Source organism: Dermacentor silvarum, chromosome 2 (genome assembly GCF_013339745.2).
Source record: "Dermacentor silvarum isolate Dsil-2018 chromosome 2, BIME_Dsil_1.4, whole genome shotgun sequence".
NCBI lineage: Eukaryota > Metazoa > Arthropoda > Arachnida > Ixodida > Ixodidae > Dermacentor > Dermacentor silvarum.
The window spans coordinates 124329789-124346509 of NC_051155.1; the positions used below are offsets into that span (position 1 = coordinate 124329789).

Here is a 16721-nt window from a genome sequence, read left to right on the forward strand (position 1 = left end):
GGAGCAACGGTCTCTCATCGCGCCACTAAATGGACCAATCTTCGAAAACGCACCATTGAGACCAGGCGCGGATCCAGGGGGGATGTCCGGATGTCCTGACCTTCCCCCTCCCACCCCCTTCAGATTTATGCATCGCCCCCTCGCTGACAGGGGGATTGCCCTGTCGCAAGAAAATATGGCCACCAGCATTCTTCAAAAGTATTTTTCGCGAGTACCAGTGGTATCAGCCATGTAGAAGTAAAGCTAGCTCGCTCACAAGCTTAGATGTATTCCGTAGGAGTGTGGTGTCGCGAAGTTGCCGTAGTTATTTTTTCTCATGAACACCTTGGACCTCCTGGTGCCTGCCGTGCCTTACTCGTCCCGTCGGTGGCGTCGCATGAACGAGGGGACGTCCCTTTTGCCAAACACGCCGAGGTCCGCTCGAGCGCCTTCGCGCCTGATTAACTTAGTTTCCCCTTGGGGTGTCAACGGTTGCCTCATTGGCTGTCATCGGTTCCGCGACCAACCTGCTTAATGAAAGAGATCTCTTGCTGAAGTGTTCATATATAAATAATAACAACAGCTAAACTAAGAACTACGCATAGGCAACTTTTTTTAAACTGTAGCACTCGTTGTGATCACAGTTACACGTTGACAATATCCAGTACGAGCACAGTGCCGTTCGTACGCTACAAGTTTTATTGCGATAGCAATTATATAGACACTTCAACCGGATTTCTGCCGTCGGCGTCGCCGTCGTCGTCGCCGTCGCCGTTGCCGTCAGGTTCCCTATAGATAAAATCTTCACCGCGCGCCGTATGTCCGAGCGGAAGCGTGCGGGGACGCGCGCTATCACGGAGAGCGAAGCACTCATCTCCCACGCGCAAGCAAGGAAGCAGGAAGCCAGCGCCGGAGAGCGCGGGGGGGGGGGGGGGGGGGGGGGGTAATCTGCCAACAACTGCGCTCGTCGCTCGTCCGCACCGTCTCTTATCTCCACACGGCTCTGACCTTTATGCGCCGTGCATTCGCCGCTCAGTTTCCGTTGAAGCGATAGACCGCACGTACCTACGCCCGCGGCGGCGTATGCTTGCTGCCAGAGTTTTGACAGTCGTTGTCTGCAGTCATTCAGTGTGATCTATTCGTGTTTGTTTGTGCGCGCTCACACCAAGCTTGTTCATTCAGTTAGTAATAGTCGGGCCACATTTTCCAACGCACGCTACACATGCAATGCTGCCCGGATCGGCAGTGCAGCGCTACAGGTGTGTCCCTTCGCACGCGCTGCGCACGGGAAGCGCTTCGCATCAACACCACCGTTTCACAAGCGCCTTCTCCTGGTCATCGAGTCTCTCTTCATGTCGGTCTACTTACGGCGCAGCACACCTGCTTACTTAATCAGCTCATGTTTATTACAATTCACATTGCTACCAAAGCCGCTCACCTTACTTCGTATGACATTGCTGTGTTGCTATCGCATTCATTGCTTCGCCCTTAGGGCGAAACTGTGACATTTTTTTCATTGTAACTTCGCAGTTTTATTGTCGTACATTAAGCATAGGAGGCTCAAGCCCGCCGGATCCGTTTGTCTGAGTAGGCGTTCTCGCGGAGTGGGGCGAAGCCTCGAGGCGCGGCTGCGAAGTAGGGGAACGTGACGTCAGCGGCCAACGCCAGCGCGCGGGCCTAGGATGGCGTCGCGTGGTTAGAGAAACGGGAGCAGATGCCCCCCTTGTGTAAAAGGATGACGTCGCGTGGGAAACAAAACATGAAGACGCTGGCTCGCGCTCTCGCCTACTACGCCACATCGTTATTCTTATAGGTGGCGTCTTGAGTCTTCATACACGGTGATTCGCATATCGTAAACAACCAGCGTAGTGGTTGCTGCGTTGGAGCGGAGCGTTACGCCCGTATTCAAGAACGTTCCTCTAGTCAACACACCACCACGACTCAAGAGAGAAGATGGCACCGCCATCCCTCCACAGAAGTGGTCACTGAGCTTCATGATCATTCACGGGAATTCATGAGAATTGTCGTGTCTTTATTCTCGATTATTCTGCGCAGTACGACAATTGAAATTTGGAGTCTGATATCTCGGAGCACGGACACGCTAGAATAATTCTTCCGACTGATACTGTGTAGAAACTCGACTGTCTCTAAGTTTTCCATACAAACATACCCACTTACTGCAGTCAACAAAAAATAATTGTTGAATTTTAGTTAATTGGGCTGCTCACAGCGATAATTATCATCTCACTTTGTGCCCCCCTAGCCACATAACTTATTTGCACAGGTGGTCTTCGCGTGCCTCCCAGTGCCTAACTTTAAGAAAACCATAAAGCTTAATTTTTAACACCCGGTATTTTCAGGCGCAGCCGCCAAGCACATGGCTGTATTGGGTAACGTCCTTTTCCTATAAGCTCGAAGAAACCGATACCTGGCTTCGCTACAGGTCTTCTTCCTCTTTCTGGGGTTTTACGTGCCAAAACCAGTTATGATTATGAGGCATGCCGTAGTGGAAGGCTCCGGATTAATTTTGACCACCTGGGGTTCTTTAACCTGCACTACAACGCAAGAACACGGGCGTTTTTGCATTTCGCCTCCATCGAAATGCGGCCGCCGCGGCCGGGATTTGATCCCGCGATCTCTTGCTCAACGCCTGAGCTGACTGAGCCACCACGGAGGGCTACAGGTGTTACTTTAGCCGTATAAAACGTGGGTTTATCGTGAGGAAAAACGGTAAATTTCGGTAAATAAGAAAGGATACTATCATCATCATCATCATTGACAGAAGCTGATCCCCCCCTCAGAAAAAACCTGGATCCGCCCCTGATTGAGACGACCCGTGCGATCGGAGAAGACATCAATAATTGTTAATTTCCGTTAAGCGTAGATGGCGTCGTCCTCGTCGGGGCGAAGTGCGTTTCACAAGTCAAGGACGGCTATACGCGTGAAAATGCACGTGTGACCAGGCTATACCTACTCCCATAGCAATAGCTTGTTCGCTGCGTCTTTGCGCTAGAAAACTTAAATACGCGCAAGAAAGGCTTTTTTTCTTTTCGAAGCTTTTGTCGCCCTGCTCCCTCATACGAGAGGGTTGCATTTCCTGCGGCAAGTGCATGGGCCGCTGTGTCTTCCGCTGTGTGCGAGCGTGCAGCCGTCATTTGCCTTTACGTCAACAGATTCAGAATTGTACAGAATATTTCATCGCACAGCATAGATATGGCATGTGTACGCATTTTACAATAGTTTACTTACGCCTGCATGTGTACGCCTGCAACAAGAGTTTACTACGCTGTACTGCGCACAGCAGTAATTCATGCTTGTCGGCTGTGTGTTTCGTGCATTATGTTGCGAGTCGGTGGAATTTCACTGCTGTCATCAACCCCTTCGTGTGTACATTGCTGGTTTGGGATTCCACAACAAAACAGCAACTACCAGCCTTCCGTAATTGCTGGTTTGGGATTCAACAACACATTAATTACCAGCCTTCCATAGGGGCGCAATCGCAAACAAGAGACGTTTCTCGCGCAGACTAACCGGCACCTGAAGGGAAGCAGCGGAAATGTATACCGGAGATTTCGACCACCATGGGGTCTTTAACGTGCACCTAAATCTAAGTAAACGGGCCTCGAGCGTTTTCGCCATCATCTAAAATGCGGCTGCCGCATTTGTTGCTTCATTTGTTGCACATTTGTTGCTTCAGAATGCGGCCGCCACATTCTCGCCCAAAACTTCACAGAGTGTGAAAGCCTTGACAAACACCGTGACAGTTTTTTCCATATGCAGACATGATTCGCTGTAAATTACCAACCAAAACGGAAGCGCCCAGGAATGAAATTGTGATAGTAGCACCGGTTTCATGAATCATGTCAGCGCGAAGCGTCGAGAACAAAGGGTGGGTAAGTGGGGGGGGGGGGGGGGTTGCGGTGACAATTTCGGGGGGGGGGGGAAGGTTTGAACGCCCCCCCCCCCCCTGGCTACGCCCTTGATGACAACTACAGCCGGCCGAGCGTTGGCGTTGGCGCCGGCGTGAGGTCGTCTTCTGACCGACATCGGTGTCGTGTCGGCATATATTGTGATGTACCGGATGTTAACCGAGTATCGCTGTGAACAGTTGAAGTTTCTACCCAAACACAGCGCAAATACTGCGTCGTCGACCGGCACAGCGCCGGCAATAGAGAGTTCGCGTCCTCGACGACTATGCTGCATACGCGTGCGTCGTCAGCTGCACGAACCACCGACGCCGTACAAAACGTTTTCGGCGCTCGCCGCTAGGGTAAAACACATGCGCAGTCGGGACACGCAAAAGGCGGATTACTGGTGAAACGCTGCTTAACAAAGAGTTAAAATAAAAGTCTTTAAGAGACAATGCGTCTCATAAACTACCCTTTAAGAGAGTATACACGAATGTATGTCATTGCTGCCGGATTACATTTTACACTCGGGATCCGCTTAATGTACTAAGCAGCCATTCTTATACCGCAGAAAGTTTTATAACTCATTATTTTAACTGCAACAGAAAGCACTGTAACAACCTGATGCGCCGAGAAATTAAGGAAAATACTATAAAGTCTTATTTCACTCACATTCTCGAAGCCTCCGTATCTAAGCCACGTGTAACAGCGTAGGCAATAGTTGGAAGTAAGGGAAAACCTAGAAGAGAGGTAAAAATCTTTAATATGACAAAAATGGTGAACTCCCTAATGACGCGCAACTTAAAAACTAATAACCCAACCCGGCAGTCCGGAACGAAAGAGTGCATAGAATAATGCGGGTGTTTTTGTTTGTATTCGTTATTTAAAATACCCAACCTATGTACTTTAAAGGGACACTAAAGAGAAACAGGAAGTTCAGCTGGAATAAAAGAGGGACCTTCAGGAATGCATGCAGTTTTTGTTGGGTGCAAAAATATGAATTATTAGCGGAGAAATTCGTAAACAAAGACCAAATATCTCTTCCTCAATTTCTCTCACCCCAGATTTGGCGCTGACGCAGTGTCGTCCCAGATTTCATTGCTCTCGGCGAATCAGAATGCGCCATGATACGTCACCGCTTGCGTAAACGGCCGAGGCACTGGATGCATCATGGCTGCATGCATGGTCGCTGCGTTTGCGTTCGCCGCGATGGATACCGTTGCTGCAGCTGAACCTTGCAACGAAGAGCTCGCCGGGGAAGCAGGACTGCATTTCAGCGATATTCAGTGAAACGGAGCGCGAAATGATCCTCCGTGCTCGAGCGGTAGGTGTTTCCGCGTGTGATGGCGGTGAGCCGCCGGCCGTGCCGGCGGAGAGCTTCGTTTTCGTCGACGGAAGGCGAAGCGTCCGGTCCGCCAGGCGACGATGTTCCCGACAGAACAAGCGTAGAAAGTTGCGCACGTACTCGGTATGGTTATTTCGTGGCTTTATTTAATGACATTCAGCACTCACCGAGCCGCCAGTTTGCTGCTGCAGGGGCACCGGTAGGTGGTTTGATGAAGGCCGCATTGAGGGAACAGCTGCTCGAGAAAGGACTGGCCTCTGGGGCACGCCAAGATACTTTCCGAGGGCAGGGTTATACACATAATCCGAGGGCGAGAAATGCAGAGAGCACACCATCGGTTTTTCTGGCTCTTTTGCCGTTTTATCATCGGCAGAGCACTGAGCCATTGCGAACGCCGGGGAGCCGGGGCTGACCGCGCGACGCCACATGAAAGGACACAATCGAGTCAACACTGCCGCTGCCCCTGAGCAAGCGCCTTGGGCCATTTACACAGCCCTCAACACTACACACACGAGGCATTTTCTGGCTGTTTCCCGCGAAGTCAACGTTTTTCGAGCCACGCAACCAAACACCGCAGAGCGGAACAGGCGCGCGCGACGATGCATTGACCGAAAACGAAACTACGAAACTATCACGGCCGCATGTATCGCCATGCCATTTTTTCTTATTTATTTAATTTTGTGCTAAACTTGTACTTCCTCGCTTAAAACGGTTTAAAAAGTTGGCAAATGCTGTTTATGTACGTTTAAGGTGTATTTCATTTTGCGTTTTATTAACAGCGCTAAATCGCTCTCGACCAATCGCGACCGGTCTGCATTTGTAATCTCCGACGTCAGAACGTGTAGTGCGGGAAATTCGAAGGGGCGTCAGCACCTATCCTTCAGTTTTTCGCTATTTTCTCGCCTATTAAACATCTGTTTGCACTAAGAATGGTATGGCTGTGATCGTGAAAGGATAATCTACCATTTAAGCTCAACTTCCGGTTTCTCTTTAGTGTCCCTTTAATTTGTTGTTTGCGCTACGAATGAACAATAAATAACAGAATGTATTGGAATAGCCATCTGAATAAGAATGAGTTAATTACCAACGCAAATGCAGGTAATTGACAGCTGACAGTTTTAAATGAATATCACAAGGTTTCTACCCTGTTTGTTTCTTATCTTGGTAAACCTGCTTAAACAAACCTCCATATAACGAATTCCTGGATATAAGGAAGTTTTCTATTCCCCGCCGTTACTCCATGGAAGCACATGTATTCGAGACCTCTACGTAACGAAGTGGCAGCGGGAGACCCCCTCGAAATAACGAATTTTCCTCGCCGACAACCTAGAGATTTCGTCCCAAATTTTGTTAATTTTGCGCGAGCAGCAACCGGAAGCACCTTCTCCGCCGCGACGGAATGCAAAGCGGCTGCGTCGCGCTTGGCGCGCTCGAATTCACGGCGACTGCGAGGCTAGAGCGAGCGCACGTGTGCGTGCGTGCGTGCGAGCGTGCGCGAGGCGGGCCTGCATCCCTCGACCCGGCGATCTTGCCGTCGCGGGCGTGACCTTTCCCCCTCCTTTCATTCAAACCTGATCCCGCCGCTTACTGCAGCTGGCCTAGCCCGCCAAGCCGGCACTCCCCGTTTCTAATTTATGTTGCAGAAAAAAATACACCTTTTTTTTTTTTTTTCAGCGCGCTGGCAGCGCCATTCTTTGGTTACTGCGCAAGTCTCTGCACTTCACTTCACTAACCTGACACTAAGTGAGACTATAGGGCCGTTTATAGTAAGGTCACTGGAACCAGACTTTATTTATATATAGAAAAAATATTTGCTGTTTGATTAACTTTGTATAACGTTATATTGCTAATTTGTATTTTTGCTTATTCCATTTTGTTGTTTCTCTGCTCTGTATTCCGCTTGATTTTTTATATAACAATTAACCAAGGGTCCCGGTGCAGTCTCTGACTATGGGACCCTTGTCTGTATATTATTTCTTGTTTTAAATAACTGTGTCAACGAATATTATACTCAACTGAACTGAATAGTAAAGCCACTTTAGTTCATCGTCCGACGTAACGCGAGCGCGCGCGCACGCTACGTCACGTGGGCGAAAACGACCAACGTAACCGGCGGCTTCCGACGCGCCCCGACGGGCCCGGCGCCGAATTGGCTCCTGACTCATTGGCGCGTTGGTCGCGCCGGCTGCGCCGACCCACAATGCCATTTTACGCGAAGAAATAAAGGCGCCCACGCACGCCGCTTCGCCGACGGTCGCAGACAGCCGTTCAAAGCGGCGCGCGGGCTTGGGATCGTTCTGCGCATGCCGACGGCGGGGCGTCGGAGCGCGCCGATAACGTCGGACTATAATACAATACTACAACGCTACGGCACCATCGGTAAGCGGTAAGAATCCAGTAAATACGGTAAGCGTTTCTTTTTCGAATTTTCGTGCCGAACCTGCATATAACGAAATCCTCTTTATAACGAAGTTTTTCGGGAATTTGTCAATTTCATTATATCTTATTTGTAATTTGTCCAAAGCTAGAAACACGTACCCCAGCCTGCGAGCACGAACCACTTGATGGCCTTGTCTTCGTCGACGAATGCAAGTACCAAGAGCCTGTGCAGGTACAGACCCTCGCAGAACATCCACAGGTAGTTGCAGAGCAGGAAGTATTGCGTCAACACGTGCAGGGCCTGGCACCAGGTCTGCCGTAGGTAACCGAAGGGGCAAACGATGTGTGTTCTCTCGTGACCAGGTTACATTTACTGTTGACCTTTTCTATTCAAAAATGTGTCTTTGATGTCCTCTCACCGGGTTCAGTTCGATTACATGTGTTCCAGCGACGACTTGAACGTACCAAAGTATCCAGCAGCAGTTGCTGACAATGAACGACGTGAACAAGTTTTTATGAATAGTTATTCGCCTGCAACGAAGTGAACTGGAAAAAAGAAATAATAGAATTCTTGAATAAGAAAAGTGTACTTTGCAATGCAAGTTACTATAGAAGCGCCTTAATTCGAGTAAAATAGAGGAATAATGATATCACTGCAGCTGTTAAAACGAAAAGCTCGGTTATTTACACTTATTCTTACAGCGGCAATACTGAAAAACCAACATTACCTTCTGAGCGCTAACTTTAAAGGGGCCCTGAACCACCCCTCGAGCTTGGAGAATTACCATAGTCCGCGGGTAGCATACGCTGCTGTGAACATCTCAGCCAAGTTTTGCTGTCGTACGCGGTGCGTGAAGCTCGCAAGCGGAGCGCGAGGTGACCTTTCTCTCAAACGCCCTCGTTTTAACAGAGCCATGATCCTCACTCTTCTGTATGCTTTATTGCGCAATAAAGCACATTCCAATACGCGGCTGCTATTCTTCGCTGCGGTCGGTTACACCGCGGCCGCCGCGGGGTGCCGCCACGAGTCCACTGGCTAAGCGCACTGCAGCTCTCTGATGACAACCGCATTTGGCTTACGTTTAGCGCGGCGTAGGCACCAAAATCTGAAATTTGAACTGCGCATCACGGTGACGTATTGAAGACGGAGCGTTGTGGCCCCGCCCCACTCCCCCGTAGTCTTCGCAGTGCAAGGTGTTGAAGAAGGGAGGGGGAGCACAGCGGAGGCTGTGTTTGATTGCCAATACCTCTGCTTCTGCTGAACACATTGAAGTACTTTTTGCGGCAAAGTATTTCTGAAATAGCCTATTTTCACCTCAAATGTTTCTCCACTTCGAGAAAAAGTGGTTCAGGGCCCCTTTAAATGGACAGGGTAGCTGATCTTATGATTTTGATCTGCAGTTTCGGATTATTGTGTTCCGGGGATTCTTTAATTAGTACACAATTTGCATTCTTTTTCACATCCTTGTAGCATGGTTGCCTTCTGAGGCACCTTTCCCATAGTTATACAAATGACTTGGCCAAAATATTTGCAGAGGCACGCGCATGCCCCGCTCGAGTGTATCTGCAACATGAGCCAATGCGAGTGCATCTAAGACTACTGACTAGGCATAGGAATCATCCACTGACAAATGTCACAAGTATACGGCCTGATGCCGCCTACTCAGAAGCCGTATTGTCGCAACGGGATCTACTGCCATCGGACTTCGCACCGCATGGCATACCGGAAGCTCCACTCTGGACGATGGCAAAGCCGACGGTGAAAATCTCAATCCCCGGAATAACGAAAAAGTCGAAAATGCCGTTTGCGGATCTCAAACATTTCGCGTTATGCTACATTGCTTGCATGTACAGATATACCGAACATGTTTTTGCAGATGGTTCTGTTACACAGACCTCTTCTGCGGCAGCTTACACGGTACCTGCAATGGGGATTACGCAGCGGTTCAAGATAGGACACAAAACATCGTCTACAGCAGCTCAGTTGACCGACAGCAGTCCGCTGCATACTGCAACAAAACCTCGTTAACTGGACAGTGTTCTGCGACTCAAAACCGGCGCTGCAACTCATAAGCAATTATATGAATCCCAGAAGCGCATGTAGCCCTCTAATCTACGACATCATGGCTCTGCTTACTGAGGCGTCTCAATCCGGACATACCATTGCGCTGCAGTGGATTCCCAGCCACTGTGGAATAGCCGGAAATGAGCAGGTTGATGCGGAAGCAAAAATGGCGCACACTGACGGGAAGATTATAAAACTTCCCTTTTGCCGTTATGACATCAACGCCTTGCTACACAACTCCATCAAAACGTCTATGGAGCGACAATGGGACAACCCCGAACATCGGCAAGAGCGCCTCTATATAGACTTGACGCCGGTTTGCGATTCCGACTTCCAATTCGGATGCGGAGAGGCCAGGAAACACTAATCCATCGATTACGGCTTGGTGTGGCGTACACTCGCAAATACCTTCACAAGATTGGACGAGAACGGGACCCTGATTGTAGCGTCTGTCACACTCCCGAGACAATAGAACACATATTTTGCGTGTGCCCTCAATATGCGGCCGAGCGAAGGACACTAAAGCGTAGTGTCGACTGTTTGGACTCCCGCCCCTTTTCGGAAGCCAAGGTTTTAGGCGCATGGAGAAGCGTTGATCATGCATGCCCAGCGCACCATAAGATCACTTTTGAACTTTATGCGTGAGACGGGCTTAGACGGTCGTCTCTAGGCCCTGTGCAGAGTGCAGTGCGCGAAATGTGTTTGTGCGATGACGTTTTGTGTGGACAACACTACTCCTGCGTGTAGTGTGTGAAAAGTGCACAACCGCGTATTGGACAACGTGTGTAAATAGTAGCTCATTGTACGATATCATAATCACCTGCCACCTACCTCTTCCTGTATCTCCCACTTCCCCTTACCCCAGTGAGGAGTAGCAGGCTAGAGTCACGCTCTCCAGGCCGACCTCTCCTCCCTTCTCTTCATTAAAATCTACTCTCTCTCTCTCTCTCTCTCTCTTTGGCTAAATTATGAGATGAATGGACTGAAAACGTCTTTTACTTGTCCGTAATTCGAATCAACGATGTAAATTTGTATATGCTCACATTACTGAGAACTTGTAGGAGAAGGAACATAATTTTAGTTTTTTGGTACTACTGCTTACACTGCACAAACATGGCCAAGATGAACAAGGTTACTGCGATACATAAATGTGCTCACCTGAAAGAGAAAAATATGATGAGTGACAAAATCAGAGCCACCAGTGATATTGTATATCCAGCGACGTACAGCGAGTTCACCAAGTTGCCGTGCTGTGAAGTGAAGCAGCAAGTTTTACTTAAAGCACATATTCACCCCGAATTATGCTTTTACATGCAGCGAAATGAAACAAAGCACCGCATGAACTTCCAAAATGCAGAGAGACTCTCCAGCGCGTCTTTCGCGTCACGTTATAACGAACAAGTACAAAACGTTTCCGAAAGCATGTTATTTCAGCACATTTTGTGTATGATATTGCTTTTGCTCCTGCCCAGGTCACATCGAAGAATGCTTTACTGCTGTTCACGTTTTCTGAATTCTTCTGTGTAAATTTCAATATTTTATTGTGCAGTTACTTGTAATGTACGTCTGTTGTTTTTTTTTTTTTTGCTATGTGCTAACGTAGTTCTGTGTGCACCAAAAATTGTTCTGCTCTTTCTCCTACAGGACTATGTGAAAAAAAGTACACGAAGCTATATTGTAAGTTCAAGAAAGGGGAAGAGAAAAAAATTGAAGCATCTGTAACACGGACCTGTAGGTCATGGGTGTCGACACAAGCCGTGTAGTTGGACCAGATGTATCCAGTGATGGGATGACGAAACCAAGTTCCGTTAGAAGTGCACACCTTGTGCGCCTGCCCTTTCGCAAGTGAATGACAAAAGGTGTACTCACATCAGTGGCAGTCGAGGTATATACGGCTAGGCGTCTTAATATAGTGACTGTTGACGTAATCATGTGTAATTCCGATACTAGAGAGGTGAATGAAGTTTCATGTCGAGGAATAGTGATGGAATGACATAGGTAAAAACAACGTAGCAATTTGTAGGTAAGTCATGATGGCTAAGCAAATTTTATTTTACAATAAATGTCATAAAGAACAAATGTAAGACGTTTATTAATGTCCACTTTAGTGCCTGTGCAAGCACTAAGCTGTTTTCTATATTCGCTGCGGCGCAAATTTGACTAGGACAACATATAGTAACGATCTTTTCACACGTCTGTCAAGCACAACCATGAAAGCCAACAGGCAGTGAAGCACGTGTCAGTCGATCATGGGGCTCCCCCATAATGGATTCAGTCTCACTTTAGTTAGCGTAAATAGTATTCGGATTGGGTGTTGACAAGCGTCGACTGTCTTCGTGCAAATCTCGTGTACCACGCTACGTCCACGTTTAACCTCCGCCCTCTACATTCACGATAGTGGATCACCAAATCGCCCAATCAGCCACCATGATAAATTTCATGAGGAACCCTAAAGTTTTCTAATGGTGCACGCAATCTATGCTTCCTTAGAGTGCAAGAAAACCACTTCGCACCACTTCGCGTTGTTGAGGAGGTTCGTGGAGATATGGTGGCTTAGTTGCTTCAAAGTTTACCAGGAGTATTGTTTTTTTTTTTCTCGAGATGGCGTTATTCTCTATTCGCATCCAATTTCAGGTAGCTCACAATTGCTGTTCGCAGTAATTAAGTTAATTAACCAAAAAAGTAGCTGGATATTGAGCTATTTTCAGCTAAGTGACCAAATAGCGGCATGACAAGACGGCGTTTAAGAAAATTGTTTATATCAAATGAAACGAATACCACTAGAAGCTCGTATGGTCTAGAATGTCGCCAGCACATTTCGCGAGGGCCCCTCATAGATTGCCTTGAACTCGAAGTGAGGCTTTCCCGGTTGCTTGATTTGACCAAAGCCTTTAGTAATGAACTGCCAGAGACCAGTGGACATAGCAAGTCGATTTAGCAAGGCGGGTCATACACTGCAGATTCATTCCTGCGGATTGCGTTGGACTCGAAGTGAGGCTTTCTCGGTTGCTCTATATAACCAAAACACTTCGTCATGACATGCCAGAGACCAGTGGAAATAGCAAGTAAATTGTATAAGGATGGGTTATACACTGAATATTCATTCCTATTCATCACGTTATGTAATTGCAATGATGAACTCACTGTACGGTACAAAGCCGGCCACGAATTGAGGGCATGGGGCGTACGCTGTGTGACCTGGAAGCGTATCATTCCAGCAACTCCAGCCGTCCCACGTTCTGGGACAGATGGACTCGTTGAAACCTGCAAATCGCGAGCTGCACATCTGCAATCGACTGATTTCCGCAGCTTACAAACGTCTAGTATATGAAATACACTAGAATCGTCTGAATATGTGCACATTTGTACCTGAGTGAGGAAGCGGTTTTAGGAGGACATTCTCGAGGCAGTCCTTGAAGCTCCCGATCTTCTCTTCTACGATCCCGTCCTCACCGCTATGCAGGTTTCGTTCCCAAGGCATGTCGTCGCCTAAATCTTCAGCAATGCGCTGCAAGAGCACCACTTCGGATGGCTGGAATGAAAGCGGTAGTACAGCTATGCACAGTCGCATTATGAAACTTTGTTATGAAACGAATTACCATGTTTTTAAGTGCATTGTCCGTATAGGAGCAAATCTAGGCTGAAAATAGATCATATCTCTTAGACTTTCCGCGAACGTCATGTAGTCTCCGCAAGCCATGATGTGAGCGAGTGTACTTCGTCGATGTGAGCTATCGACAATATAATGTTAGGATTGAATTTTACAAACGATATGTGAAAGGTGCGTGAATGAAACGTCTGTACTTTGTTCTATGCCTCCCTTACTCAATGTCGCATGTAGAGGCCCTGTTAGATAATTTCCAAATAAATATATGCCCTGAAAATATACAAGGAAAACAGAAGACGACCCAACCTTCCTCCAGACTGGTTATCGATATTGTCGTAGTGCATGATTTGTGTGTGACGTCTTGTGATATCGAACACTATGGTGCGATTAAAGATTGCACACGGCCCTGTGACGTCATAGCGTTCTCTGTATAAGAACAAGTCATTCTTGGCAATAAAGTCAGTTGCCTTCCTGCTCCTGGACCATTGTCGTTCGTCTGCGTTAGTTCAGATGTAAATAAAGGTTGCACTTCTAAGTAAAAGCTTAAATGTTGCACTATACCTATAGGGCTCGGAAGGATTTCGTGATGCGTAGCTTACTTCAGTGGGTGAGCTGGTGCAGGATGTGTAGTCCGCAGTACTGCCATCCCATGAACCATTGAAGTGGCAGTCATACTTCGCTGCCGCTGGTTCCGTGAGAACAATGAAAGAACCGGAATGAAACACTTGTCGCACGAAAAAAAAAAATGGATAGGCGTTCAATGTGCCCTATACAAACTGACCTAGCGTAATTTCTCCGAGCCCTTCTCAAGAAATTGCTTTTTTTTAAATTTTATAGATGTAGCCATACTTATCAGCGACACTCGTTCGATCTTAAAAGAAGATCTGAGTAGTTGCCACTTAGTTGTCACACCATTCCTACTTTCGTATAAGTGCAGTTGGTAGCGGTAAAGTTAGTTACATAATTGCCTAAACAAAGTAATCGTTGTCACTAATAACTGTTACTAATGGGTCTCAGCTATTAATTCCAAACGCAGTTAGCACCGCCGGATACAGTTTCTAGCCTATAACTTATATGGAATCCACTGTGAAAAATGCCAGAGCTGGTCCGGTATATACGTTGTAGGCTATAAACTTTGTATACAGTGGTGCTAATTGTGGTGTTGGGAATTGATGGGTGAGACCTAGTACTAACAATGACTACCTGTTTTGGTGAGTAATCTTAGCAACTCTACCAATATCAAATGCAGTTATACTAAGGTAGTAAATAATGTGACAACTAAGTAGTAACTATAACGACTTTTTTAAAGTGTACGCTGCAACTGGGAGTTGACGGCACTGTCACAAAAATGTACATTCGATAACGACCTCCGCTCTTTAGAGCTAATTGAGTAAGCAAGAGCTTGCTGTGCGCGACTTTTACAGCATTCAGTTGCAGTACTTTGTTACATGTCAACCATCACGTTTAGTAGCGAGTAATTCAAGCTTATCACTGCTATCTAGGAATAATGATGATTGCACTAAATCAGGTTAGCGCCACATATTAAACAATAATGCAATTGTTTGTTTAAAAAAAACGTTTGCGTAGCTTGCACTGGAGGTGCAATGCTAAAGAGACAGCGGAGCTGATGGGCACCTAGCTAGTCCTGGCTTTTGGGCTAGACTAAGCACTACCAAGTCATCCCAAGCATTTTCGGGAATTTATTGATTATTGATCGATAATTGATTAGCTATTGATGGGCTATCGAATAGCTATTGCGAGGTATTGGCCACGTATTTGGGCTAGGCTAAGCACCACCAAGTCATCCCCAGCTCTTCCCGGAATTTATGGATGATTTGTCGATTATTGATTAGCTATTGATTATATATTGATTGGCTATGGCAAGGTATTGACCACGTATTTTGGCTAGGCTAAGCACTACCAAGTAATCCCTAGCACTTACCCAAATTTATTGATTATTTGTTGATTATCGATTACCTATTGATTGACTATCGATTGGCTATTGATGTCTGAATCAGCTTAAGTTGTCCCAACCATGCTTAGATGGACTTAGCCAGTCTCAGCTTCGCTAGTTCACAGGGTTATGTGCCATTGCGCTTGGACGCTTTCTTCACTACCGTCAGGATCGGCCCACATCCTACTTTTTTTTTCTGTTAACGCGCTGCAAATTACGGCCGGCTTAAATAAACAGCTCCGCTGTTAAAAAGCTTCCTGGAAGGATATGAAGGGATGAAAAGACAGGAGGAGCCCTACAACCGAAATGCAGTCATCTGTCCAGCCATCTGTTAAACTGCAAAATTGAGGGAGCCGGAAAATCGTCAAGTCCGATGCCGTACAGAGCGTGACCGTTTTCGAAGTTAGCCGCAATGACGGGTGGATTTCATTGGCCGAGGTATTGCAAAGTATTGCTATACCTCGTGCCTCCGACACGAGAAACGCGGCGCGCCGGTGCCTGCGAACGTTGATAATTAATTGCTCCCTCGCTTGTCGCACACTCAGTGGCACATACTCAGTGACCCTAGTTAACGAGATGTTAATTGAAGAGGCGGTACATACCCAGTGCATTTGAGGCGCAGCATGCTAATGCGACGGGTTCCTGTGTTTGAGGAACCCTTGTGACGTGGGTTAGACTCCACTCAGTATGGGAGAAATTTAAGACCTTTAATTACGTTAGCATTCTACTTCAGATACTTTCAGGGATCTATCTATCTATCTATCTATCTATCTATCTATCTATCTATCTATCTATCTATCTATCTATCTATCTATCTATCTATCTATCTATCTATCTATCTATCTATCTATCTATCTATCTATCTATCTATCTATCTATCTATCTATCTATCTATCTATCTATCTATCTATCTATCTATCTATCTATCTATCTACGTAGTCGTTGGCGAGAACTCGGGCTTTCTGCTGCCAGTAACGCATCGACATAGAGTCGAAGGCGCTGCCGACCGTCGCTTCTGCGGCGTCGATTGGGCAGCAGAGAAAGTCTATACCATACACAGTGCGGATAACCACTGCTATGAATTTGCCCGTCGTCGCAAGTTGCGAAAAACGGGGGGATGCTCCGCTACCTGTCCTCCAATCAACATCGCTAAAGCAACGCTACCTGCTCGCCCATGTAGCTGCTCGTGGTTTTCTGCAAGGAAGTCACGAGGACTAACTGGGTTTTCTGGATGCAAACTGAAGCCTACAGATAACTAACCCGAAAAATTCACTTTTCCAGGAAGGAGGTCCGGACACGGCGCCCATGCTGCAGCTCCCGCTGGTGTCGGCGGCCAGCAGTGCCAACCGTCGAACGTCCTGTTGCACCTGGCTCCTATAATTTGGTTGAGGAAGACTGAGAAAACACTGAGGCATTGGAAGTACTTCTAGAACGCTGAACGGCCGCATCACCAATTTCGGCTCATTTTAACCCATATTCAGTTT

The 16721-nt window shown here is 47.2% G+C and overlaps 1 protein-coding gene across 3 annotated transcripts in view; it reads right to left on the reverse strand.

The window, feature by feature from the left end:
- Positions 1-16721, reverse strand: part of LOC119440350 (calcitonin gene-related peptide type 1 receptor-like) — a 44194-nt gene that overhangs the window by 16774 nt on the left and 10699 nt on the right. For 2 of the 3 annotated variants that reach the window (XM_049661581.1, XM_049661580.1), the window contains exons 4-12: positions 16498-16632; positions 13883-13968; positions 13046-13208; positions 12821-12940; positions 11406-11512; positions 10835-10926; positions 8031-8157; positions 7771-7924; positions 4560-4626 (exon numbers count right to left, since the gene is read on the reverse strand). In XM_049661581.1, coding sequence (XP_049517538.1) covers positions 4560-4626; positions 7771-7924; positions 8031-8157; positions 10835-10926; positions 11406-11512; positions 12821-12940; positions 13046-13208; positions 13883-13968; positions 16498-16632 — 1051 coding nt within the window. The remainder of the gene's footprint in view (positions 1-4559; positions 4627-7770; positions 7925-8030; positions 8158-10834; positions 10927-11405; positions 11513-12820; positions 12941-13045; positions 13209-13882; positions 13969-16497; positions 16633-16721) is intronic. The other variant, XM_049661582.1, reaches the window with a different exon arrangement.